The following is a 27,162-nucleotide window of genomic DNA, read 5'->3' on the forward strand; positions in this document are numbered from 1 at the left end:
CCTAACCAACCTCCAACTGCACGAGCTGCCCCCTCGGCTGCACCAGGGCTGGCGACCTGGGGGCACTCAAGAGTCTCCAAGAGAAAGGCCTCTGTGGCAGGGACAGCTTGGGAACTGCACAGAGGCCTCTGCTTCTCTGCTACACACAGCCCTGGCTTGACATGGGCTTCAGGCCACGCTTGCATGGAGTCACTTCCACTTTCTGCAGACCAGATGCCCACCTCGAGAAAGCAGCCCCAGAAGCCCAAATGGGCCAGACACATCTGCCTCTCCCAGTGTCTTCAGTACTGGGGACAAGGCTACTGTCACCAGTGACCCCACAGGGCACACACTGGAGAGCTGGGGGCAGGTAGGTCCAGGGACCAAGGCAGGGATCTCCAGGCCAGCCCCATGAACTATACTCTCTGGATAGAGACTCCCAGGGCTGCCCCCAGCGTGGGGTGCAGCTACTGGGCTGGTCTGTAGAACAGCTGGGAAGCAATCAACCACCTTAGGAATGGAGAGACCAGTGAAGAGACCTCTGCTTTCCCAAGAGTGCTTCCAACAGGCCCCTTCCCCGACACCACCAAGACCTAGCTGACATCCTGGGCCCCAGGCCAGTAGCCCCTGCGAGGCATGCGAGGATTGAGGCCCAGATAGGAGGGCCTGTGCTGTGTGGCGGGCACATAAGCGGGGGTGGGGTGCACTGGAGGGGCAGGGCCTCCTGTACCAAGAAGTGAGGCCACACAAGCAAGGGCGGGGCCTCCTGCACCAAGGGGCGGGGCCACACCGGTGTGGGTGGGGCCATACTAGCGACAGCGGGTGGAATGCACTGGAGGGGTAGGGCTGTACATTGAAGTGGATGGGAGCCAGCCAGCCCAGCTCCCCAGGCCAGGGTGCTTCCTCTCTTCAGAAGTGGAGAGGACGTACCACAGCTGGGTCCCCAGAGCCACACCCTCAAATAGAAGTCAGAGCCGCTGGCTGGGTTTGCAAAGGCAATGGGAACCAGCAGGAACAGCCCTGGGTGGCGAGGAGCCTGGAGCAGCGGGGTTGGCAGCTCATCCCAGCCAGGCAGCCCGGCACTCACCCCAGGACTCACCCCAGGACAGAGGCAGCAGCCTCTCCCAAGCTCAGGGGGGCGTATGCAGCCACACACCGAGTACCCCAGCCCCTCAAACTCAGTTGTGGGGCAGGAGATGCCTCTTGGGCTTCCAGGCCACAGGGGAGCAGAAGACGCACTGGGCTGTGGTTCCCTCTGCTTCCCACCCCAAAACGCTGTTTTGAAACCACCGAGTACTTATTAGCTATCCACCGCGTGACCAGCCTGTGCTTGGCACCAAGTGGGATGCAGGAGAAATATGAGACCTAGCCTTCCGGAAGGAACTCGGTGCCTTTGGAAAAATAAAACACCTGGGTGGTTAAAAGTCTCCCATTAACACAGAAGGAAGGTGGGCGTGGAGGGGCAGAGGTGGAGGTGGGTCCAGGAGAGCCCCTACCAGGCGCTGTGAGAAGGCCCTTCCCGTCAGTGCTCAGAAGAGAGAGAAAGGCAGGGACACAAATGGGGAAACTCAGCCTCAGAGAAGCTCTGGTGTTTGCACAGCCATGTGACCCATATGGGACAGAGCAGGGTCCAAGCCTAAGCCTGACCCCAGGGCCTTGAGGCTGTGCCTGGGTGGGGACGGCCAGCCTGGGGCCACCCACGGGTCCTCTGGTGAGTGGGGAGGAGTAGCTGCAGGTTCTGGAGAAAGGAAGCCACTCAGCCAGGGATGGGGAGCCACAGTGGGTGCAGAGCCTAGGTGCCCCTGGGGCCCGGGAAGAAAGGCCAGCATCACACATCTCCTGGGAGGGACCCTGGGAGGCCAGGAGGATGAGGTTTGCCAAGCACCTCTGCACCGGGTGGCAGAGGACTTTCCAGGGGAGCTGCTAGGCCACTGTTGCCTCACACCCACTACAACCTCCACCTGCAACGCGCTTCAGAGCCCTGCCTGCCCTCCCTGCCCACACGGCCCTCACCCAGGCCCCCACACTGGTGCTGGGGGGACCATTTCCCTCGGCAACTCGCAGCCACAGACAAGAAAGCTGCCATCATTCCTGACCCTGCCGGGCTCCTGGTTCTGGCCCATCAGGACAGAGACAGCCTGGAAGGCCAGGACTGAGTGATGGATGCACAGCTGCAAACACTCAAGATCCCTGGACTGTGCCCTCGCAATGGTGAACTGCTGGTGATGCGAATCACATCTCAATAAGGCTGTTACCAAAACCCACAGTGCCTCAAGGGGAGAGGGGAGGCTCCTGGACCCCTGGCAGGCAGGTGAGCCCTCAGTGAGCTGGCCTCAGTATCCCCGTGCCCAGGACACCAAGCCGGCCCCAGGAAAGTTCCTGCTAAGAGGAGCTCTCGCACCCGACCCAGGTGTTCAGGGGCCGCTCCCACCTGCGCTGCCCTGGCCCACTCCGAGGTGGCATGACCCTGCTAGGCCTCGGAGCCTCATCCTTCTGCTTCAGTCTTCAGAAAGCAAAGTAGCAACGCGTTCCAAGGAGGAAGGAAAAGAAAAACAGACATAGCGTATAGCAACATACACACTCCACCTCAACCCACTATTCCCACCGCGAGGGATCTGTTCACAGAAACAGCTCTCAGAAGGCTCACTGTGGCAGCCTCAGGGAGGAACATCGAGGCCACGGAGATGGGTGGTGACAGTCACTAGAAAGACCCATCGCAGCTTACCCGGAGTGAAACATGGCAAGGATGAGAAGACGCATCACAGCTTACCTGGAGTGAAAAACAGGATCAAAACAAAGGCTGGGGACACGGGAAGACGTGGCCGGAGAGGGCAGGGCACCCCAGAGAACAGCCAGAATCGTGTCCCTGCAGCTGTGCACCCAGCATGGCTGATGGCAGACTGAGGACGGCCGCGGCACCGCGGGACCCCCACAGGGCTGCTTCCACAGGGCCTCACTTCTTCTCTCATCTGCTCCTGCCCAGTCCCTTCCTCCACCTTGGGGCCGATTCTGGCTTCAGCAGGTGACCCCACGCTGGAAACCTCTAGCTTGGCCTACAGGGTATGGGCACACCTGCGTGGCTTCCCCGCAGTTAAGGAGGGAGCGAAGCACAGGCTCTGAGCAAGAACGGGCCTCCCAGTCCCAGGGTGAGACCACAAGCATTGGTGAGCACCCACGTCCTGCACCAAGGAGACAGTGGTGCACACACACAGACATAAGCACGCATGACAGGTGCGTGCGGGACTTGCCATGGCTTGAACACCTGATCGCTGGCAGGAAGGGTGCGGCCTGGAGGCCCAGGCTTCATTCACAGCCACACCCTGCCCACCCCAGGGTGCGGCCCAGAAGCTTCCACCTGGATGACTGATGTTTCCTTCACAAGTGACTACATCTTGTTGTGTGTGTTTCCCTCCTCATCTGCATCACTATGACCCCAGCAAGTGGGTGAGGGGTTTCTGGGTCTGGTGTGCACCCATTAGGTCGTGCTCGTCATCGGCCGGGCCATCCTAAGTCCGAGCTCACTCAGCACGCAGCACCGGCCATGCTGGCGGGACTGTGACAACAAGACCGAAGCCACTCCCTTGAGGAACCTGAAACGCCACCCGCCCTTGGGCACCCAGCCCTGCGGGCAGCGGTCATGACCGCTTAGAGGAACAGTCTGGGGCCTGACTCCTGGGCAGGGATTGGGGGAACAGGGGTAGGAGGACTCCATCCGGGTTTCTGCTCCTTTGGCAGAGAAACTTTCAGCGACCCTGGGAGGCTGCAGAGCGTAGGACAGAGCCCCGCAGGTGGAGCCGACCATCCTGCCAGCCTGGGGGTGTCGGACCTGCCGCTCCCGAGGTCTACCAGGGGCAGAGCCTGCCTCTGCCAATCCCACCTGGCGGGCTGCTGTCCACTCCCTGGGGCCAAGGGGTGCCGAGCGGTGAGCAGTCCCAAGGCGGCGGGAGGGGCACCGAGGCAGGGGTGGCGGGCCTACCTGCAGCTCCTTGTCGGAGTACTTCTGAGGATTCTTGCTGCCCTGGCTCTTCTTTCGAAGTTTCTTCAGCTCGGCCTGGCACTTGTCCAGGGCGTCTCCTTTGCTCCTCTGCTCCGTCTGGTACTTCTTCAGCGCAGCCTGAGATCAAACAACAAAACGCAGAGCCAAGGCCCATGAGCCCCACGGCGGGGTCCCCTGGCAGCCCCACCCCTCCCCTTCCAGGCTCGCTCTCTGGCTGAGGGGGTCCCCCTGGGGTCCCCTGGCAGCCTCGCCACTTCCAGGCTTGCTCTCTGGCTCAGGAGGTCCCCCTGGGGTCCCCTGGCAGCCCCGCCACTCCCTCCCAGGCTTGCTCTCCGGCAGCACACACTCAGCTGCAAATCAAGAGATGGGGAGAGCGCAATCGAAGCCTCAGCCCAACCCCACCCCACTGCACGACAGCTCTCCGCTCTCCAAATATGAAAATCAGACTTGGAGAAAGTGGCTAAGACCCACCCCTCCCGCCCACCGTGAGAGCCAGAAATGACCCCCAAGCCCTCAGGCAGTGCCTCAGCCCCAAGCCTTCTTGCCAGCTGACAGGAGGGGCTGTGGGGCAGGCCAGGCCAAGAGCCCAGCGAAACTGCAGAGGCTAGAGAAGGAGCTCCTGCACCCCCAGGTAGCAGAGTCAAGCACCAGCTTCACCACAGTGGCCAAAGCCGGGGCATGGAACCGAGCACGTGGGGCGTCAGAGGCAACGGGTTCACCCACAGGTTGCTTTTGGGGCACACCAGGGGGACTTGGTCCAAATGGGCAATAAAGTCAGAGCTGGGGATGGGAGCTCAGGGGAAGCTCCCTCCAGGTGGAGGGAAGGAGTGGCAGGCAGTGGGGAGGGCTGGAGCCCGGGCACGGGGCCCCAGCAGGCGCGGCCAGGATGCACTTACACTCAGGTACCTGGAATCCAGCTCCACCTTCTGCTCCAGCTGTGTGAGCAACTCGTTGTGAAAAGACTTCAGCTGGACATGGAGAAAAAAACACATCAGCAGTCAGCTCCAACACACGGACCGGCAACAGGAGGCAGGGCAGGGCTGGGGCGGTGGTCACGGGACACCAGGCGCTCCAGCTGTGCAGGACCACCCCTTCCCCCGATTGATGAGTCGTGGCCCTGCACAGCTGGGTGGGGCCTATGGAGCTGGGTGGCGGGGGAGCTGCTGTAGTGAGTGCTGAACAGGCATCTGGAACGGTGGACAACCTGGCCTCCAATAGCCGCAGGCTCCGTTTCTCACAAGGGAAACAGAAACAGCGGTCCCCTCCTTCCTTGGCTGTGCCATGCCGAGGAGCACTCCGAAACAGGCTGAGGGCTGCAGGAGCCATGGGCCTGAACTCAAACCAGGGTTGGACCCCGGGCTTTAGACGGGATGCTGCGAACCAGCAGCCAGCAGCGTGCCCTGGTTGTGTGTTCCCCTCTGGCTTCCAGCCTTCTGGGCCGCAGGATCAGGGTTTGGCTGGGGCTGTGGTCAGGACTCTCCCTGGAGCCCAGTGTGTCCTGGATGGCCACCGTGGCCAGCAAAGCATGTGGCCACAGTCTGGCCCATGCCCTTTTCTCCCACGTCCTCCTTGGAGTGTGCCTTGTGTCCTGAGCCAGGGTCCTTCCCTCCCTGCTTCTGAGTGTGGCCACACAACCCAGACTGTTCCCAAGTGGACATGGCCAAGGCATGCCGCCAGCTCTCCTGCTGCGCCCTGCCCCTCCTTGCGGGGCCACGCTGGGGTGGGACTCACCATTTCTTCCAGCTGATTCTGGATCTGCCTGTGGACTTCAGCCATCTGGAAGAGAACATCTCCTGGGAAGCAAAACAGTAGGAAGGGGAACGTCAGGTGCTTCCAGTCACCACTGTCATCCCACCTGGACTGACGGCCACCCAGAGAAGCCCTGTGACCACAGCAGAGGGGCCCCAAAGGTGTCAGGGCCAGAAGGGAGGGTGGAGAAGAGACACCAAGAGGAAACAGAACATTCTAGAATGACAAGGGACTCCAGACCTCAAATGCACAGCACGCCTGGCATCTTTGGGAGGGACCTTGAGTCTCTGCAAAGACAAGACACAGGAAGAGCCTGCATGTGCCCCACCCCAGGCTCGACAGTGGGCGCAAACACGAGTCTTAATTAGCACCTGATTTATTCACAGACGCCGAAAAGCTCCAGCCCGCCCGTGTCAGGCCAGGTGGACTGCGCTGACCCCACACCACAGCACACGGGCCTCTTCCGGGGAACACCCATGGGCGTGCACTGGGCACAGGCCTCTCTGACCCCAGGAGGCCTCACTACCCAGGCTGCAGACCCTACAGCACCTCTAAGACCTTTACCCAACATCACTCTGAGCCCCAAGAGTGTGGGGGTCTGAGGAGGCCTAACCGCATGGGCCTGGCTCACCAGGCAGCCACCCTGGCACATGCAGGCCTGGGCTCGCCTTGCTGTCGCTGGGACCCTGGGGACACACGAGCAGCACTTGGGGGTGCTGACATCTCCTCAGCCCATGTGCAAAATGCAGATTAAGAAATCAAGATCGTGGTGGCAGAGGGGTGAGCAGCTGTTATAGAGGCCTCTTCCAGCCTGGGTGTCCACGAAACCTGGCTCCAGTCCCCCTGCAGGTGGGGCCGCCCCAGGGGTGCAGGTGTTGGGGTTTCCCTGAGGTAGGCCTGAGCACCTCACTCTGTAAGGGCCTCACCACACTGCTGCATCCCCACCTGCTTCCACCAAAGAGAGAGGCAGAGAGAGAGGAGCAGAGGGGCCGAGACGTGGAAGACGCAGGGGCACGGCTGTCCTTCCTTTTGGGCCAGATGTTTCCTGCCTCCCTCTGCCAAAGCTCCCATGGAGCTGCGACCCCATTTGAAGCATGGCCACCGAGGCCAGCAGGTGTGACCACACCACCAGCCCAGGGGGCCGGTGAGCTGCACCAGAAGCCCCCTGCAGAGGTGCAGCCAGCCTGGGCTCAGAGGTGCAGGACCCAGCCCTGACACTCAGCAGAGCCCAAAACCCGCCCTAAATCGGCAACACATGGGATAGGAGCACACCACAGCCCCAGCCCCAGCCCTTTAGTGCTGTCCACCTGCTCAACCCTGGAGATGGCATGAAATACCCTCCTCTGTGGCCAAAGGCTCCATTTCCTCGTCTGCAGAGGAGGGGCCGGAACTGGGTGGTCCGGCCCCCACACTCCTTTGATGGACAAATATTTGCTGAGCTACTGTTTCCAGTGCCAGGCAGTGACCTCGTGCTGCAGACACAGAGCAAGAGGGCCGTCCCTGCTGTCGGCGGGTCACTCTCGGGTGATCCCTGTCCCCTCCCTGAAGGGCTGCCTGAAGCTGGACTTTCCTCCTCCACTCACATCCAGGCCACCACCGGTCCCACAGCTAGAGGGTCCTCTGGCTCCAGCAGGCAGAGACCTCACTACGGTCCCCAAGTGCCCAAAAAGGTCAGCCAGAAACCAGAGCAAGGCCCCCCAGTGACGTACAGGAAGCCCTAACCGGGCGACACTGCCTCCCAGGACCATAGCTGGCCTTGGGGTCACTTCCCCTCCCCACAGCACAGCTGAGTCTGGGAGAGGAAGCTTCTCCAGGTCGCTCGCCCTCCAGGAGCTGCTGGGCTCTTCTCACCCTATGACCACAGGGACCCTCTGGGCACTGACCAGGGCCAGGTGCTTTGCAGATGTATCTCCTTTTCATCAGTGTGACCTGCAAGGCCACCCAGACGAGCAGGACAAAGTGGCCCAGGTCAGCGGCCAAAGAGCGGTCACAGAGCCGGGACCCAACCACCTGTGCTGGCCTCCACCCCACAGCCACGCCCTCCTCCGGCGGGTCAGCACACACGAGGGCTGCCTCTCCAGCCATCCCAGGCACCTCCTGGCTACCCAGACTCCAAGTCATTCCTGCCCTCATGCTGGCAACTGCCAGGCCTGTTCCCAAAGCCAAATGCTCTGCGTCGGAGGCACAGATTTCCGTGAAGGGAAGAGAGGAAAAGGATTCGTGCACCCCTCAAACGGCCCAGAGGTGACAGTCACCTGGCTCTGTGACATGTGTCCCGCTAAAAGTAGCACTAGGCCTGGCTGCTTCTCCAGGGAACAGCACGCAGGGCTGGCAGGGCCCCGTCCACTGCAGGGCAGGGTCTAGGGAACGCACAGAGCCCCAGGTTTGGCTTCCCTTTCTGGGAAGATACGGAAGGCCTGCCTGGCACACCACTGCTCACCCTCCATGGGTGAAGATGACACACCTGGGCCTGGCCACTGTGAAGCAGGGGCTCAGTGTGGGGACAGCAGCCCCTGCAGATCCTGAGGAGGCATCACATATGTATGCGGCACGAGCACGTGTGTGAGTGGGTACACACAAGTGTGAACTGTGTGAGGGCCTGCTTATGTGGGCGTGTGCACCTGCCATGACCCAAGTCTCGTCCACACTCACAGCCGCCCTGGCTGCCGCTACCATACTGCCACAGCCACAGGGCTCACAGGGACCACAGCTGGGTCATGCAGGGTCAGTCTCCAGGACCACGCTGGCTCTCGAGCTGGAGGGGAGCAGGAGAGGCAGACACAGACCCCAGAGCCCAGGCCTTGCCCCACATAAACCCCCTATGAAGCGCCTAGCACACCTAGCACCTCCACTGACGCCGGCCAACCCTGACCCAGGGGCCTGCGTCTGCACGGAAATCCCTGCCGCCGTGCTGTAACCATGGCGTGACTGCCTGGTCCCTGCCATGTGGCCCTGTGGAGTGGGGCAGGGCCCAGTAATGCCCCCGGGGACTGCACTGCGGTCAGGAGGAAGCTGGCACCACTGCAGTGGGCTCTCACGGTTGGCATGAAGTCGAGACCTACGGGGGTCAGCAGCAAACCACGCACACGGGTGGGCCAGGGGCAAGTCTGAGTTTTACCAGCCTTGGCAGGAGAGGATGTGGCCCTGCCTCAGCCTCACTCAACCCAGGGTTCAAGTTGCGCAGGGAAGGGTCAAGGACCAAAGGGGACAGAATTTGGTGTGGAGGAGGCTGGTGTGAAGCCACTTGGATGTGAGCAGGCACTGCCCAGGGCAGGGGAGGAGCTGGAGCAAGGCTGGCAGCATAGACCCCAGGAGAGAGGGAACCCCGGCTCAGCCTGGCACATGCCCACGGCCATGTGGCCCCTCCACCATCCACTCTGGACGGCAAGGGTGCTGCTGGTCTGGCAGAACACCATCCTTCGAGCCAAGAACAGCAGAGGCAGGGGGGCTCAGGCTGGGGGCAGACTGCCCTGTGCTTAGGAGCAGGAGCAGGAAGCTGGAGACGCAGGGTCCTGAGGGAGGCGGCTCCCGGGCTCTCCGTGCTTCTCGGCGCTGGGACGGACACCACCGCCTCTGAGCTCAGGAAGCCACCAGGGAACTGTCCTGGGGCTTTGATGGTGTTCCTGTGACTAAGGATCCTGCCTCTACCTCCCAGCTCTCGGACCCCCAGACATCAGTAATTGGTTTCAGCCAAGTTGGGGTGGCAGGTGACAACAGCACGAAGTCTGGCCTGTGAGGGGGAACCCACCCAAGCCTGTGCCCTGGCCAGCGGCCCCTCGCCCCGGGGCGTCCACATGCACCTAGCCTTTCCGAGGCTGCCTGTCCCCTATCCTGGGGTGGGGGCAGGCAAGTCCATAAAGAGTTGGAGCGGGAGGCTGCAGGCGACGCAGGAATTCTCCACGCTATGCGGATGCTTCCCCGTGGGGCGGTGCCCACAGCTCTCGCCACGTTCTATTTATTTTTATTTTTTGAGATGGGGTCTCACTATGTCACCCAGGCTGTTCTCCAACTCCTAGCTGAAGTGATCCTCCTGCCTCAGCCTCCCAAGTCGCTGGGATGGAAGCCATGCAGCACTGCGCTTGTCTCACACCACATCCTGCAGGCCCTCGAACTATAAGTTAACGTCAAGACCAAATAAAAAACATGTATTCCCTTGAAAGGCTACACACGATGGACTCAAGAACGACATCTGGGAAACAACATGGAACAGCAAATCTTTTTTTTAAAAGGGGCTGTTGATGTCAAAAAGAAAAAGAGCATGCGGAGCTTCTCAGGATTCTGGCCAGGTGACAGTCGTCGCCCCCACCCTCTGCACGGCTTGCTCTCAAACGTGCACCCCAGCATCCGCACTGGCTGGAGCCCCCAGCCCCAGCCCCCGGCCCCACACTGTGAGCAGCACAGCACACCCAGGGGAGGCCCAGGCAAAGCTGCACAGACCAGGCGTGTGCCTGCCCTGAGCTTCAGGCCGGCGGCTGCACAAAATCATCCCACGCGGTGAATTTTTAAACTGCATCTTACAAGCAGCTGTGGGAAACCATGTGTGCGTGGAGTGTGAATGTGTGCAGCCACCAGTGCTTAACCCCTGGGGTGCCACGGGCACCCTAGCTGGCTGGAGGGACGGTCAGCCCAACACAGCTCCCACGCGCAGCACCAGGCCCCCAAGCAATGCCGGGACCCTAAGATCAGCAGTGACAGGCACGTGGCGGCAGTGAGTTCCACTGAGCAACTAAGTCTTGTCCACCCTTCCCTGTGCTCTTCATGGACCTAAAGATGGAGTAGCAAGGGCTGCAGAGCCAGTGAGCGCCTCCCCTAGGGTGAGACGTGAGGTTGCACGTTCTCGGGCTCCCTGATCTCTCCACGCTCCCTCCCATGTGGCGGGCACACCGATCCAGGCCCACCCTGCTGGGGACAGAGGAGGCTGCCAGGCTTCCTAAGCAGCCTCATCCACCAGATGCCACCCACCCCCTGGGAAGCCCATGTCTGGTCCACAGCACGTGTGAGTCCTTAAACGATGAGATTCAAATATAAGCTGAGGATTGCGCCAGGGCACACAGCACGTGAGCCAGAACAGACCGGCAGAGCCATTACCATTGGGGGATCCAAGGCTCTGGGGTGTTGGGGCAACGGGCAGCAGGTGGCCACGCCTCAGGGTGCAGGTGCTGGGGCAACGGGCAGGTGGCCACACCTCAGGGTGCAGGTGTTGGGGCAACGGGCAGGTGGCCACGCCTCAGGGTGCAGGTGTTGGGGCAACGGGCAGCTGGTGGCCACGCCTCAGGGCACAGGTTTGGGGTGACAGGCAGCAGATGGCCATGCCTTGGGGTGCAAGTGTGGGAGCACAGCAGTGTTGCACCTGGGGCAATGGGTCAGGCACCCCAGGGCTACCTAGGGGTGCTGGGGAGTGGGGAGAGAGAGAAGTATCGAAGGGCATGAAAGGGGACACACATGAGTGTCATGGGTAATGTGTTTCATTTGGGACAAAAGTCTAAAAAACACAGGCATCCTGAAACTGAGGCCTCTCGCTTTTCAACCGTCTGCCAACGGACTGCAGTGAGTGAAGCAGCAGCTGGCACTGGGGTCACCACGGGCCTCATGCCACCAGCTACCTCTACCTCAGACAGGGCAGTCATCAGGCTAAGAGTGAAACGCACTCCACAGTACTGTGACCTGGGCGCCCAGCCTCCTGTGGACAGGTCTGAGCGCAGCTGACAAGGACAGGACTGCCTCGGGGCCCTGGCTGGGGACCTCTACTCCCCAGAGAGGAAAACAGTACCTGCGTCAGGTGAGGCTGTGGAGCCCAGGCCCCAGGCATGCCCAGCCAGCATCTCTCTGTCCTCGAGTCTCTTCTGCTTGGGGCAGCACCTGGCGGAGAGGGCCCTTTCCGTCGGCCGAGTCCCCGGCTCCTTCCTGGAATCCCAGCAGAGCGCAGCGAGACCCATGACAGCCCTCCATCTCTCTTGCAGGCTGGGCCCAGTCTTGCTCCCCCAAGGTCTTACTCCAACCTACATGGGACTGTCACCCCACTTCGCAGGGAGGGACCTGCCACACCCACGGCTCGAGGCTGATGTGGGGCTGACGGCTAGAGGTCAAACACCCTAAAACTCAGGAGCCCTGAGGGCTTCACAGGAGCTGCACTGTCAAGGTCTGCTGCCAGCATGGAGCAGCAGAGAGCAGTAGTCAGAGAGGAGCGGAGGCTGCAGTGCAAGGAGGCAGATGTCTGGCTCCCACTGAGATGACACCCGCATCCACACCCACAGCGTCTGGCTCCCACCCGAGACGGCACCTGGCTCCCACCCGAGACAGTACACACACCCACAGTGTCCAGCTCCCACCCGAGACAGCACCTGCACCCAAACCCACGGTGCCTAGCTCCCACCCAAGACAACACCCACACCCACAGTGCCTCCCACCCGAGATGGAATCTGCACCCTCAGCCACCTGTGTGCCCAGCACCACCCAGCCTCAGGACGGTGGGAAGCCCAAGCATCTGTCCTCCCAGCATTTGGCTCTTCGACTCCCGGGTTCTCCTGCCTCAGCCTCCTGAGTAGCTGGGACTAAAGATGCGCACCATCACACCCGGCTAATTTTGTATTTTTAGTAGAGATGGGGTTTTGTCATGTTGGCCGGGCTGGTCTCGAACTCCTGACCTCAGGTGATCCGCCCGCCTCGGCCTCCCAAGGTGCTAGAATGGCAGGTGTGAGCCACCAAGCTGGTCCATTTTTACCTTTTTAAAGTGAACTATTCAATGGCACCTAGCACATCTCAACGTTAAGCAACCACCACTTCTTTCTTAACTCTAAAACATTATCATCATCCCGAAGAGAAATCCATACCCACTAGCAGTCACTCCCCAGCTCTGAGCAACCAGTCAGCACAGCATCTCTATGGAGCGGCCTACCCCTGACATCTCACGGGATTATACAGGACCCTCTAGGTCTGGCCTTCCTCCCTGGGCACAATGCCTTCAAGCTCCATCCTTGGTGTGGCATGTGTCAGAATCTCCTTGTTTTTTCTTTTTAGAGGCAGGAGTCTCACTCTGTCACCAGACTGGAATGCAGTGTCACAATCATGGCTCACTGCAGCCTCCAACTCCTGGGTTCGAGGGATCCTCCTGCCTCAGCCTCTCGAGAAGCTGGGACTACAGGGGTGTGCCACCATGCCCAGCTAATTTTTAAAACACTTTTGTAAACATGGGGTCTCACTATGTCGCCCAGGCTGGTCTTGAACTCCTGGGATCAAGTGGACTCCCACAGTGCTGGCATTACAGGTGCAAGTGACTGTGCCCAGCCCCAGAATGTCCTTTTTTTCTTTTTTAAGACACAGACACAGTCTTGCTGTGTTGCCCAGGTGAGTACTGGACTTCCAGCCTCAAGTGATCCTCCCAACTGGGCCTCCCAAAGTGCTGAGATTACAGGTACGAGCCACGCCCAGCCTGTCCTTCTTTATGGCAAAATGCCATTTCGCCGGATGGATACCCCAGGCATTTACCCCCAGGGGCTGTGTCCAGTGTGGTCCAAGGTGAACAGCGCTGCAGCAGCAGCTTCAGCGATGACGGCCCTGAGCCCAACTGCACACCGTTCGTCCTCCTGATGTGCATTCTGGAGGTTCTCTTGTCTGCTCAGAGCCAAAATGTCCTGCGGCAAGCAGAGCCCAGGGGAGCAGAGCCAACTGCAGGGTCTCACCTGCTGCCAGTGCCCTGGAACTTTTGGGAGGCTTGGAGCTCTCCCAAGCATCCTCCACAACCTGGACGGGGCCTCCCCAATGGAGAGGCTGAGCTCAGTGAGACCCTCCCAGGCATCCCCCCACCATCTCCCCTCTGCCCCAGGCTAGAGCTAGTCCACAGGGAAGATAAAGCAAGCATGAATTAAGTTGTAGATAATATCGGGGATTGATTCTGGAAGGACTGTGCCTCCCGGCAGGACTGTGACTCAGCATTGCCCCCACCCAAGCAGCTGGGCCTCTGGGGCTGCCTCTGACCCCAGCAAGAGCTGGCTGCCGCCAAACCTCAGGATTGCCAGCAAGAGGAACACCAGGGTGTGGTCGCTTCTCCACCTTATGCATCACATTCACCACCACTACCAAAAAATTTCCTAACAGACCCTGAAAAGTATGCACAGACCCTGGCAGAACCTCCATGCCAGGACAGAGATGGCAGTGCCCAGCTGGCCTTACGTGGAGCCCAGACCGGCCAGTGCAAGGCTGGGAAGTACCAGGGGATGGAATGTGCCCACGAATGGGAGAAGTAGGACCTGAGGACCACCAAAGGCCGTCATAGTGTTCCAAGCAGCCCCTACCAGGGTGAGAAGGGCACGGAGGGAGTGTGGGGATATGCATAGCACTGAAAGGGTTAAAAGCAAGGTGGGCAGATGGACAGGTGGAGGCAGCCCCATGGCAGGAGGCAGGGTCCTCGGAGAGGGTCACTCAAGATGCTCTCAGAGCAGCTCCCACAAAGCCAGGGACACAAAAAGGCAGGCACTGCTCTGACACAGCTGCGTCTAGTGGGCAGATGAACGAGAAGGATTAACTGCTCATCCCTGAAGAGGGCACCGAAGTGCAAGCAGCCCACTGGAAGAAAGGCAGCCCGCCGGAGGTGGCAGCTGAGCTTCTTCCAATGGCTTCACAAGGCTCAAGGACTGAGGCTGAACTGGGGATGCCCTGGACGGTCATCTGCTGAGCCCAGGAGACTGGGAGGGCCGGGGAGGATGGGAGCAGACGGGGAGGGGCAGGGAGGAAGGTGGGGGTGGTCCAGGAAGAGAGAAGGCAATGAGGAAATGCCACAAGATGCCCCAGACCCAGCACAGGCGCAGACCCAGCCGCCGGCGGCACCAGGAATCACAGGCTCCCGGAAGTCTCCCCCAGCGCCAAATGTGGGCACAGCTGGAATGCAAATGTGGCTGGAGACGGCTCTGTGGGTGAGCTAAGCCCAGGCCGGCTTCACAGCCACACCCAGGGGTTCCCACGAATGGCTCTGGCTCAACACAGTGGGAAGGTGAAGGAGCTGGAAAGCCCTGTCAGTCATGGCTTTGCTAAGCACATTCTTCTCTGGTTTAGAAAACAGAACTACATTGTTCTCCTCCTAGACCAACCTTTCCAACCTGGGGAACAGTTGAAAGAACAGTACTCACTCACTTCACCAAGGCTCCCTAGCAGTACCCTCTGCAACATCGCTTTAGCACTCTTTCTGTGATGTGTAGGTACACGCACATGAACTCACGTGCATCCGTGCATGCAGAGACACACGCACTCACATGCATCCATGCACACACACACTTATGCATCCGTGCACACACACACACTCATGCATCTATGGACAGACACACAGGCACTCACACGCATCCATGCACACAGAGATCACTCACATGCACCCATACAAACTCTCATGCATCCATGCATACACACACGTGCACCCACACATATCTGCATGCACACAGGCACTCATACACATTCGTGCACGCAGACATGCACCCATATGCATCTGTACACACATGCACTCACGCATCCATGCACACACACGCATTAGTGCACCCACATGCACTCACATGCATCTATGCACACACACACAGATGCACTCACATGTATCCACACACACAAACTCACATGCATCCGTGCACACATACACGCACCCACACGTATCTGTGCATGCACACACACCCATGCAGACACGTACTCACACACACATCACTGCATGCATGCACTCACACATGTCCATGCACATACAAGCACTCACGTATCCATGCATGCACATACACACTCACATATCCATACACGCACATACATGTATATACACACATCCATGCACGCACACAGACACACAGGCACTCACACACATCCATGCATGCACACACACAGGCACTCACACGCATCCATGCACGCACACACAGGCACTCACACACATCCATGCACACACACAGATACACAGGCACTCACATGCATCCATGCACCCACACAGGCACTCACATCCATGCACGCACACAGACACACAGACACTCACAGGCATCCATGCATGCACACACACAGGCACTCACACACATCCATGCACGCACACAGATACACAGGCACTCACATGCATCCATGCACCCACACAGGCACTCACATCCATGCACGCACACAGACACGCACTCACAGGCATCCATGCATGCACACACACAGGCACTCACACACATCCATGCACGCACACAGACACACAGACACTCACAGGCATCCATGCACACACACACGACACACAGGCACTTTTCTCAGCCCCTTGAGACTCAGCTGCAGACCTCAGACGTTGTGATGCCGCCCCTTCCCCTAAGCTGTGCTCTAAGGGCAAGGACTTCTGCCTCCTCATCACGCCTCCATTCCCACATACAGGAAAGTCACCAAGGACGCACCCTCTTCAAATCAATAGCACACACCGCGCTCCCGAATGGCCCAGCAATGCCATTCACAAGCTCCTCCCTGACCCAGGGTCTCACTGAGGGTCCTGCCACGTTGGGTTGGCACGTGGCTTTAGTCTCTCTCATTTTAAGAAAACAAATCAGCATTCCACCTATTGGAAGACTGCTCCGTAAGCACCTGAGACAGCTAAGTCCAACAGGGGCTTAACTGTAAGTGACGAGGACCCTCCCCATTCCTGTGAGGCACCGGGAGTTTTTAGTCCTTTAACCTAGAAGAGCCTCCACGCTGCATCTTTCACAACAGTGACATCTTTAATATTTGTACCTTTTTTTCCTCCAGAAAATTTGTGTTCCTTTATGTGTTCTGCGACTGACAAGAGGCTGAGAGGGAATGTGACTCTCAGAAATGGTGAAAAAGACTGGGAGAGAGGGAAGCCTGGGCCTGGGATGCTCACAGACCGGGGTCGCGGCAGATCTGTGCAGCCCCTCATCCTCATCTGCGAGGGCAAAGGGCAGCTCAGACCCTGCCTGAGTGTCCCTAAATGCCAGACTCTGACTCCCAAATGGAGCATCAACAGCATTCCACAATGATTTCCGCTAACACGCCACTTAGGATAAAATATCATTTCTACCAAAGCACGGCCTGAGGAGACCGGCGATCGCTCCCATGAAGAGGCCCAGGGTGGGGACAACAGCAGCCTCCACCTCCCCACCTGGCCTGGTGCGCCTACAAACCAAGAGGTCAGAGTATCTGAAGGGCAGCCCAGGCGGTAAAAGTTCTCAACTCCTGGGTAACCAAGAAATGGCACAGGAGGCTGGGACTCAGTGGGGAAGGTCCAAGAGGACAGCTTCCATCTCTGAGGAGCAGGGGTGCCAAGCCCTGGCTTGCAGAGGGGCCACTGGGGGGTCATGGGACTGAAGGTCCCAAGCCACCTACAAAGGGAGCTTCAACCCACTGGGGCCACAACAGGATCTGCCTTCCTGGTGCAGGGACCCTCAACCTGCCACCTGTGTGCTAGCTGGAGGAGGTCCTGGAGGTGACAGGCGCCCAATGCCCAGGGCTGTGGGAAAGGGCCCCAGGCTGGCGCCATTTTCTCATCAGGGAGGCATGCGTGTTCGTACCTGGCACCCAGGATTAAATCAGTAAGATGCAGGCTCATGGCCACAGACAAGGTCCGTGAGGCCCATGGCACAGCCTGGCCTCAGGGCAAGGGCTGGGGTGCATTTAACTGCTAACAGCAGACAGCCCCACTCTGACACCGATGACCCCTCATACCTCACCTCCAAGCAGAGGGTGCTGGGTGAAGAGGGCAGGAAAAATGAAACAAAGACCGAGCCTGCCCAACATCGCCCACCCGCCTGCCTGCCCGCACTCAGAATGGGAGGGTGGCTTCTGGGCTTAGGTGTCTGCAAAGGCTGAAGACCCCACAGAGCCCAGGTCAGCACCAGTCAGAGCTCTCCCAGGAGGGCAGACTCCTTCTCAGAAGGGGGCCAGGAATTCAGGAAATGCCAGGCCAGGGTGGGACTTGGAGATGGCTGGGAGGCTGCGGCACAGGTGGGGCCCAGAGCAGAGGGTCCACTCTTGGCACCAAGGTGGAACTGACAAGCGTGGGGTCAAACAGGGCAGGAGGGTTTCCCACTGGACCCTGAGAAATGCTCAGGAGACCGAGACATGGACACAGGGACAATGGAGAGAGCCCCGCTTGTTCCCTGATTACATGGGTCACGCCAGGCTGCGGAGGAGCCGAAGGAGCTTTTGGGAAGCCACAGGGAATCAAGGAACATTGTGGTGGGGGGGCCTGAGGAGATCTCCTGCCTGGGAGCAGGACAGTGTTAGCTAGGCATGTGGAATGCAGGTGACCTGGCCCACCCTCCTGGAGCTTCTGAGGGCTGGAGCCAGCTGGGGAGGGCGTGGCAGCCACAAGCTCACAGGGAGCCCCAGTCCTGCCTGGGAGCTTGAAGGAGGAGAAACAGGACCAGCATAGCCACAATGATGGTCCAGGAGACTGGGAGGGCCAGGGAGGCCGGAAGCAGAGAGGAAGGGGTGATCCTAGAAGAGAAGGGAAGGGGGCAGCAAGGAAATGCAACAAGATGCCCCAGACCCCGCACAGGCAGACCTGCATGCTCCCGTGCATGTGTGTGCCTCGCTGGAGGAGGGGACGGGCCACCCACCAGACCCACTTGGCGTGGGAACTGCTCCAATTCCCGGCTGCCTCCCAGACAGAGCTTGGATGGCAAAGCATGAGCCAGAACAGCTCACAGCAGCCTCGAGGCGCGGGAGGGTGGGAAGAAGGCCTCTGACCCTCGCCCTGAGTCTTCCAGGAGCTGGACTTGAATCCCTGAAACAGAGGCTCCGGACGTGACAGGCATTGCTACCGAGTGGTCAGGGTGCTGTTTTTGGCCAGAGGACACTGAGGGCATAGAAACACTCGTTTCCTGGGAATTTCTGTATTTCTGTGGCTTCAGGAGGCGCTGGAACTCTCCTCTCTCTGCTGGTGGCAGAGGGGCTCTGTGCCAAGGGGTCAGCTGCTCCAACCTGGCTACGAGCACACATCACCTCCCAGTGCCTTGTGAAACAGACATCCACAACGCTCAATTATCCTGGTGGTTTCTAAAGCCCAAAGGCACCCCGAGAGCTCGTCAGCACACACCTGGGCAGGGCTCAAACTGAGCACGCTCATCATGGGGAAGGACACATGGCCGGGGGCTGCCAGAGCCCCCAGCAGGGCCAGGGGACCAGACCCAGTGCTGACCCAGAGCCCAGGGACCCTACCTCGGGGGTGACTCCCAATCCCGCCCCTTCTCTCTGCAGCCCTCCAGCCACCAGCCTCTCCTTGGGAGAAGCAGAGTTCTTCTCCCACCCACAAAAAAGGCAAAAATGGAGCGTGGCCAGGGGGTAACCGATGGAAAAAAAACCAGTGTCTGCGTTGCCATGGTGATGACGGTAGCCAACGCTGCTTACCAATACAGCTCTGAAACCAAGCAAGTCCAAAGAGCCACCTTGGGGTCAGCACTCAGATTGTGGACAGGGCAGCAGAGGGAGAGGAGAGGCCAAGGCTGCCTTCCATCACCCGCCGCCACTGTCCTGAGCCACCACTTCAAACCCCCTGCTCTGAGGCCTGGCCCTGGACCAGCAATGGCACCTTCACGATGAGATCAAGGATGCTCAGGCCCGCCAGGGATCAGCTGGCGGGGTGGGTGCTCACACGCTCCCAGCGTCCCAGGCAGGCGGGAGCTCCAGGGTCAGTGGCCATCCATCCAGAGCAGCTGGAGTCGGGGCTTCGAAAGGCCCCTACATGATACAGGAGTGGAGACGAGGCTCTGTGGGGCTGAGCTGACCTGACACCTTCTTCCCACGGGCTGAGTGACCAGGCTGAGCCCAGCTGCCACAGTTGCAGGGGTACAGGGGACAGGCACCTGGGGCCTTCTCCTGCCCAGCGTCCACAGTGCTCACCCGCAGCAGCACTCCCTGTCCCTCTCTCCTCCCTTCCCCAGTGTCCGCAAGGAGGGCTGAGGTCTGATGGGGCCGAGGGGTTTCTTTCCATGTTTCTACCTCCTTTCTGGGCACGAGTGATCAAGGCAGAGCACACTCAATGCCCAGCCTGGAGGCTGCCTGGATGTCTGTTCAGCATGGAGGGCAGACCCAGGCTACAGCTTGGAGCAGAGCCTGCTCCTTTCTTCTTGGGCAACTTTACCTTTCAAAATCAACCTCTGGCCGGGCACCGTGGCTCATGCCTGTAATCCTAGCACTTTGGGGGCCGAGATAGGAGGATTGCTTGAGTCCAGGAGTTCGAGACCAGCCTGGGCAACAAAGCAAGACCTTGTCTCTACAAAAAGTTTAAAAATTATCCAGGCATGGCAGCACACAGCCGCAGTCCTGGCTGCTCAGAAGCTGAGGTGGGAGGATCGCTTGAGCCCAGGAGGCTGCAGTGAGCTATGCATGACTGTGCCACTGCACTCCAGCCTGAGTGACAGAGTGAGACTGTCTCCAGAAAGGGAAAAAACAAACAAAACAGAAAAATCCTCCAATCTTCCTGGGCAGAACAAGCGCATCTCCAAATACTCTGGTTACCACTGCTGCCTGTTCAGGGCACACCTCACGGTGTCCTCCCAAGGAGCCCTGGGCACAACTCCCACATGTCCGGGGAGAACGGAGGTGGCTGGAAGGAAGCCTGGGAGGTGAACTGAACCTTGCCCAGGAACGCGCTGGCCAGAGCAAGCTCGTGAGTGGACAGGACCAGGGGGATCCCCAGAGTGGGCAGAGGGAGGCTGCCACAGACAGGGAACCATGTCCCCCAGGCTCTTCTGGGGCCTCGCAGACTATACCTCCTGAAAAGGAAGGGGCCGCTGCTGAGGCAGGGAACAGACTCGAGAACTCCCACCAGGCGTCCCCGAACCTGGCCCTGGACCCCAGCTGCCCGCAGAGTCCCACGGTCATGAGTGGGGGCAGCTGAGGAGGCCAGGCGGGCAGCTCAGACCACCTGCAGCCTCTCTGACCACCTGGCCAGGGGCCAGTCTCCCTGTCACCCCTACAGCACTCCATGGAGATGTACGTGGAGCACTATCTGTGCCCGCGTGTATGTACACTTGTGTGTCTCTGTGCGGGCGTGTGTGCTCTGGCTGGGTGTGCACACGTGTTCAGTCTCTGCCCAAGACACAGTCCAGTTGGCCCTGCAGTGATGTGACTGCCGGCATGTGACTGCTGGTAACCATTTAAAAAATGCTTCCAATGTACAAAATGTACCAAGGACACTGTCACAAAAGCCTGTGGACCCACCATTCAGAGCTATCAGAAGTTGATGCTCTGCTGTTTGCCCTTCAGATGTTTAAAGAAGCAAGTATGCCAGGTACAGCCGGAGGGCTCGGTGCATCCTCCTCAGCCCAGCCCCTGCTGCCGGGACCACCCTGGGCTGCTGAGACCCCGTCCTGGCTGTTTCTACGGGCCAGCGTGGGACAAGTCGTCAAATGTGTGACTGGGGAGTGGAGGAGCCTGGGAGCAGCTGGAGCTCGGCATTGGCGGAGCTCGGCACTGGGCACGCAGGAGCACGTCTGGGCTGACAGCAATGGACACTGTGGTTGGCACTGGGCACGCAGGAGCACGTCTGGGCCAACGGTCACAGACACTGCGAACGAGGAAACCCACTGGCACCTTCCACGACCAGGATCGCAAGGCTGGACAGAGGAACCGGCCACCAGATGTGGCCCCCCAACCTGAGAGAGACCCCTTCCCAGGACCGGAGTCCCTCGCCCGGCTACCCGGTAGTACTTCATGCCACAGCCCAGGGGCCATCGAGGTGGCCTTCTCTGCATTACCAGACTTGGGGGCACCCACCCCAGGGCAGGAAGTGGGGACCGGGTACACAGGAGCGGAGCCACCTGAGATGAGCCCCAGTCCTGGCTCCAACTGTGTGGCTGCTGACCCTGCAGTCAGCCCTTGAGGTCCTGGGCTTCGTGTCACCCTGATCCCAGGGGTCGGGGATTCAGAAGCGGTTTCCGGTTTCAGCCCGACATCGCTGGCCTCCTACAGCTGGGGCCCAAAGGACACCAGTGACCTGGATGGCACTGACCAGGGTCCTGGTCCCCGGGGACAGACCTTCTCCGACAGCTGCTCTAGAGAAGCCATTGAGACCTCCAGCTCCTCATGCATGCCCCTGGGAGGCCCCCGCCATGAGCGGGGCCCGCTCCTCACCAGCCTCGCCTATTTGTGCTCCCTGATTATTGTCCCAGAGAGAAGATCCCTCCTGGGAGACAGACTCTCAGGCAGACACTGACTCGCTCCAACCCTGCAAGATGCGAACAGGAACAGAGGCCGCCCTGAGAGCACCCGCCATCAACTGCCCGGGCGGCTGCGGCCAGCGTCCGCCAGGCCTGACATGCCCACCCTACCACCAACTGGCACCACCCAAAGTGCACAAGACCCATGTCCCCCAGAGGTACAGACCTGCCCACAGAGGCTGCTGGGCTGGCACCTGTATTCCCCGGCCCCTGGCCAGAGGCCGACTGCGTGGGGCCTCATCAGGGACGGCCAGCACCTCAGCAGTTCCTGACTTGAGAAGGGAGGAGCGGCTCCTCTCTTTCCCTCCCCGGGAGCACTGCTGACAGCACCAAGGGGCGGCAGGCACCATCAGCTGTGCCTCAACCGGGGATGCGCAGCCCCGGCCTCACAGGGGACAGACCAACTGCATTCCCCGTCCTGACCAGCCCAAGCCACGGCCTGACACTTTGGGTGATCGCTCAGGGAGGGAAGGCGCCGCCTGACCGCAATCCTAGGCCAAAGGGAGCAGCAGCAACACTGGCAGAGGACACCTGGCCGGACTTACAGAGCCTCTCGCTGACTGTGACTCTGGCAAGTCCTCTGCAGGTGATGCTAGGAGCTACCGATTACCAGCAGGAAACGGCTCGGGATCAAACCAGGAGCAGCTAGACCAGGGGCCCAAGCTTGGCTGCCTCGGCTGCAATACAGCCAATCCAATCAGGACGGCTGCTAATCTCCCCGCACAGCTCAGTCCTCGCCCCAGAGCCGTCAGCCGGCGGGAAGGGCTGGGCCAAGCCCTAAGCCTGCAGGACCACCCCCAGCCGCAGCCAGAGGGGAACATGATCCTCCACTCCCCTACCACGAGGCCACTCCTCCCCCTTCCCTGGCTCAGGGTCCCCACAGAGTTAAGCAGGAGCACCCGCCTCTGCGAACAGGTGGTGGTGGGGGGGCCCTGATAGACCCCACAGTGCTGGAGGCTGGGCCCAGGGCAGGGTCCTCCTTCCCGAGCCTCCTGGTGGCTTCTTTGCAGGGCTGTCTCTGGAGTAACCCTGCCTCTGTGTCCCACTGTAGGGAGAGAGGAATGGTGTGGGAGGAGGGGAGGTACAGGCAGGTCGGAGCAAGCGACTGGGCTCTGGAAGGGGAGCCCTCAGGCTGGCCTTAGGCCAGGGACCTCCGGCTTCGCTCTCATCACCAGGGACCTCAGTGTCAGGCTGCCTCAGGGACGTGAGACTGATCAAATTAAGGCCTCCAAATGGTGTGTCAGAAAGACTTGGCAGTCTACAAGGAGGGTCCCCGGTGTGAGGGCCTGACAGCAAGTGTCGTGCCCAGAGGCTGCTGTCACAGTCACTGGCCCAAAGGGAGGCTGCGGCCTCCATCTGCAGGAGGATGCTGGGACACCGGGGCTCCTCGGTGCACTGTGCATGGAGCTGCCTGAGCCCAGAGGGGCAATGACACAGCTGGACAAGCTGCCAGGCCTCATGGAGAACAGGAGGCCCTGCCAGGTGAGTGGATCATGAGATCAGACAGTGCCTCTAAGCCACTGTGGCCAATGGGAGCCGCTGGAGACAGTCCCAAAGTCCCCTTGGGGTTCACATGGCCAAGGACCTTCCCTTCTGCCCAGGCGCCCACGTTTTAGAGACCCAGAGATGCCGCACACACGGAGGAAGCCACCCCATGCCTCTAAGAGGGAGGCTGACTCAAGACACTGACACCTGCGGGGAGAGGAGGGGCACCTGACATGCGGGTCCCCAGCTCTCCCCACTGGGCACTCTGGGCAACGAGGGGTGCACTGCTGCCAACAGCTCTGGGAAGTTTCCGGGCCACACCTTAATTCAGTGACTCAGTCGCCACAATCCAGTTCACAGTTTCAGGCAGGGACAACGCCGCCTGCCTGCCAACATCCTTTTCTGAGGCTGGCCCAACAGGGAGCTCCCACCACTCTCCCAGACACGCAGGGATGCCAGGCAGATGGCAGAGCACAGGCCCAGTGCGCCCAGCAGGTACACATGCCCTGTGATCACAAACAAGCACAATGAGGGCACCCGCGGGTACAAGGTGGCCTCTTCAAAGGACACAAACACCCCAGAGGCCTCCAGAGATGGGCATGGGCTGAGCAAAACAGCCTGGCTCAGGTGCAGCCCTCAGCAGGGCCACGGAGCAGTCAGACAAGAAACACAACCAGCCCAGGGCCCCAGACAAGGACAGGCTGGATACGCGGCCCCAACCACATGAAGACAGGCAGGCTGGACAGGCGACTGACCACACACAGGAAGTGCAGTGCTCTCTCCTGTGGAGGGCTGCGGCCCCGCTCACTGCAATGACAGCCTCCCTCACTGGAGACAGGCCACCGTCCTCAAGAGCCAACAATGCTCTACAGGGTGATTCGACCTTAGCCTCCCTCAAAGCCAGAGCCAGGCCAGAGGACAGCTACGTGACCCTCTTCTCACACAGGCGGTTCGGGTAAACAGCACTGGAGCCACCTGCCCAGGCGTGCACGCAGTACCGGGAGCCCAGTTCACCGGGACTCTGGCCTGCTGCTCCCGTCAGCCTCCCTGTCGGCCAGCAGAGGCCCAGGCTCAGTCCAGCTCTGTGCGCCCAAGCCTCGGGCAGGGGGTGGGGGTGTGTGCTCAGGAGTGCAGTCCTGGGCGCTGCAAACCACAGCTGTCGGGAGGCGGACTGGACGGCCACCCTCTACCTGCAGAAAGAACCAGCGCCACATCCACCCAGGCACCCCACGGCCCAGCGGCATACTGGGCACCTGCCCTGGCCTTGCCCTTCAGCTTCCACGCCAGCCCCTGGTGGTGCCAGCCACCATGGAGGGGTCTGAAACAGAGAGGGGGAGCCACTCACACATCTTAGCAAATTCTCCAGATTCCCGAGGCTCTCAGCTCAGGACCCTGAGCCCTGCAGGGGGCTGGGACGTACACGGCACTGGCTCTGTGACCAGCCTTGGCCCGCCCTCCCTCAGGCCACCCTCCCTCGGGCCACCTGCCAGGCTTCCTCCTGGGCCACAGGCACATGCCAAGGACTGGCCTAGAGGACTCAGACCCAGCTGGCCACTCTAATCACCCCAAGCGGCCGGTCAACCCAAGTACAAAACCCAAGAGGACGAGGAGCAGACGCCCTTCGAGGTCTCACCTGGGCACCAGGTCAGGGGCTGTGAGAGCGGCAGGTGTGCCCCGGAATCACTCCTGCCCGAGCTGGAAAAGCACCCGAGGCCTCAACAGAGGCACCATCGTGGGGACTGGGAAACCAGGCAGGCAGCAGACAGCCAAGTGTGGGTGGCTGCCGGCTACGGGATTAGAAGGGCTGTGAGAAGCTTCCGGAACTTGGAGCCGCCACTTCATTCCCTGACTAAGCACTTGCCATATCAAAGCAAAGCCCTGAAAGTCAACTGCAGAAACTCTTTCACCGCAGGGAAAACAACCTCCAGCTGAAGCCGGGAGGCCCTTCCCTCTGTGAGGTCTACAGGCTGCAAAGCCCAGGGCCGCCCCCCGCTGTCCGCACCACACGGCCAGAGCCACAGGTACAGAGAGACCCACAGCACCAAAGGCCGGCTCTGACCCTGCCACTCCTCACTCCAGAAGCAGAGAGAACAAAGGGGCAGCCCCAACCGCTCATTTAAAGCAAAAAGAGACTCTCTGGGCTTTGACCCTGGGCCAGGCTCTGGTTCAGAAGCAGGAAAGCTAACGCAGGCCAAGACCGGCTCTCTGCTCCGGAGACCTGGGGCTCACTCAGAACAGCACGCTGGGCTAGAATGAGGGGATGCTGCCAGGACCCCCGCTCTTCCCAGGAAGAACAGAGCTCAGGGTTCTGCAGGAAATGAAGGGGGTGGGGGCATCCTCCACAGCCAATCGGCGGTCACTGCACCCGAATGTCCCCTCACCCTGAGGGGCTGAGAGGATGTCTCCGTGAGGGCTGCACAGCCCGAGGCCGCCTCCCCAGCTGTGGACGCTGCCGGGCCAGAGCTTCAGGCACAGAGAGACCCACAGGACTAAAGGTGGACTGCCCTGTGAGTAGAGCAGGTGCCACAGAAGCTCTGTGCCACACGGAAAGAAAAAGGTGGGAAGAATAGCAAGAATCAAAGTGGGGAAAGAATGAGAGGACGAGGAAGGAGGGCAGGCAGGGTTGGCACCGCTGCTTGCCTGGCAACCCTGGCCTCACACAGCCACAAGGCCACACCCAGAGGGGCCCGGGCAGGAGGCCAGCAGAGAGAGGACAGGGTGGGACCCTGTTTGGCTGGGTGTCAAGACCAAATCACTGAAAACCACCTCCCAGCCAAGCAAGGGCTGGGCTGAGCCAAGCACCTCCACCCACCAGCACAGACCGGGACTCTGCCTCCCCGGGAGGGGCTCCACCACTGAGGGCAGCTCGTCCCCAGACAGCAGGCACAGCTCTGTCCATCTGCCCATCCTGGGGCAGCAAGGACACACGGAGGAGAAGGTGAGCGGAGACGGGCAACACCCCCACAGGGGCTGAAGGGGAAGAACAGGAAACAAACTCAACACCCGACCAAAGAGACTAAAAATAAGACCGTGAAGGGCCAGAGCAAGCCACGGCCCGGTAACAGGGCTCAGCTCATGGAGAAGGCACACGCACACACAGGTGCTAATAGCACAGCCTGCAAACACAGAAAGCAGAACCTACCCGAGCAACTGCTGAGCCCCTGCCCCGGGGAGGGAGACGCACGTCGTGTCACTGATTGCACGAGTGGCCGCTGCACACCCCACGGGGCCTTACAGAATTCATCCCGCAGGAGAGCTCAGCCTCAGGGCCCCCAGGAGCAGCTCATCGAGAAAAACTCACCAGGAGTAACTCAACTGCTGATCAAGGAGGACAGAGGAACTGTTACATGTTTGTGGAATATTCTACAGCACTGAAAATGAAGGCACCCACGTGTGGCAAGAACACAGACGCACCCTAACACTCGGTGAGAAAGGTGAGCTGCACAAATCTGTCTTCCTGTGGCACAGAGCCTGGATGTCTACGCGGCCCTGGGCTCCTGAAAAGCCCGCCTCCCCTCCAGCCCCACCCTTCATATGCTCTAGACCTTTCTCGTTTCTGCAAAAACCTCGATTCTGTCCACCTCACACCTTCAAACACACCCTGTCTCCTCTCCTCCACCCCTCCTAACCCCCGAAGTCCTCCCCGCCCAGGTCCCCGCCCCTGTGGCCCCTACAGGCTGCACACCACCCCCCGACATCAGGTGACGCCGTTCACGAGCCTCTCAAGACTGTCGCCACACCTAGATATTGTCAGGAAATCCCCTAACACCCCAGGACAAAGATCTCCAGAGCTTCCAGGGA

The 27,162-nt window shown here is 60.2% G+C and overlaps 1 protein-coding gene across 6 annotated transcripts in view; it reads right to left on the reverse strand.

The window, feature by feature from the left end:
* The window catches only part of BAIAP2 (BAR/IMD domain containing adaptor protein 2), a 77,706-nt gene that overhangs the window by 25,472 nt on the left and 25,072 nt on the right, over positions 1 to 27,162 (reverse strand). For all 6 annotated transcript variants that reach the window (XM_064369561.1, XM_064369556.1, XM_064369560.1 and 3 more), the window contains exons 4-6: positions 5,708 to 5,769; positions 4,873 to 4,944; positions 3,956 to 4,093 (exon numbers count right to left, since the gene is read on the reverse strand). In XM_064369561.1, the coding sequence (XP_064225631.1) occupies positions 3,956 to 4,093; positions 4,873 to 4,944; positions 5,708 to 5,769 (272 nt within the window). The remainder of the gene's footprint in view (positions 1 to 3,955; positions 4,094 to 4,872; positions 4,945 to 5,707; positions 5,770 to 27,162) is intronic.

Source organism: Aotus nancymaae, unplaced genomic scaffold, assembly GCF_030222135.1.
Source record: "Aotus nancymaae isolate 86718 unplaced genomic scaffold, 86718_ANA_hifiasm-v0.15.2.pri h1tg000089l, whole genome shotgun sequence".
NCBI lineage: Eukaryota > Metazoa > Chordata > Mammalia > Primates > Aotidae > Aotus > Aotus nancymaae.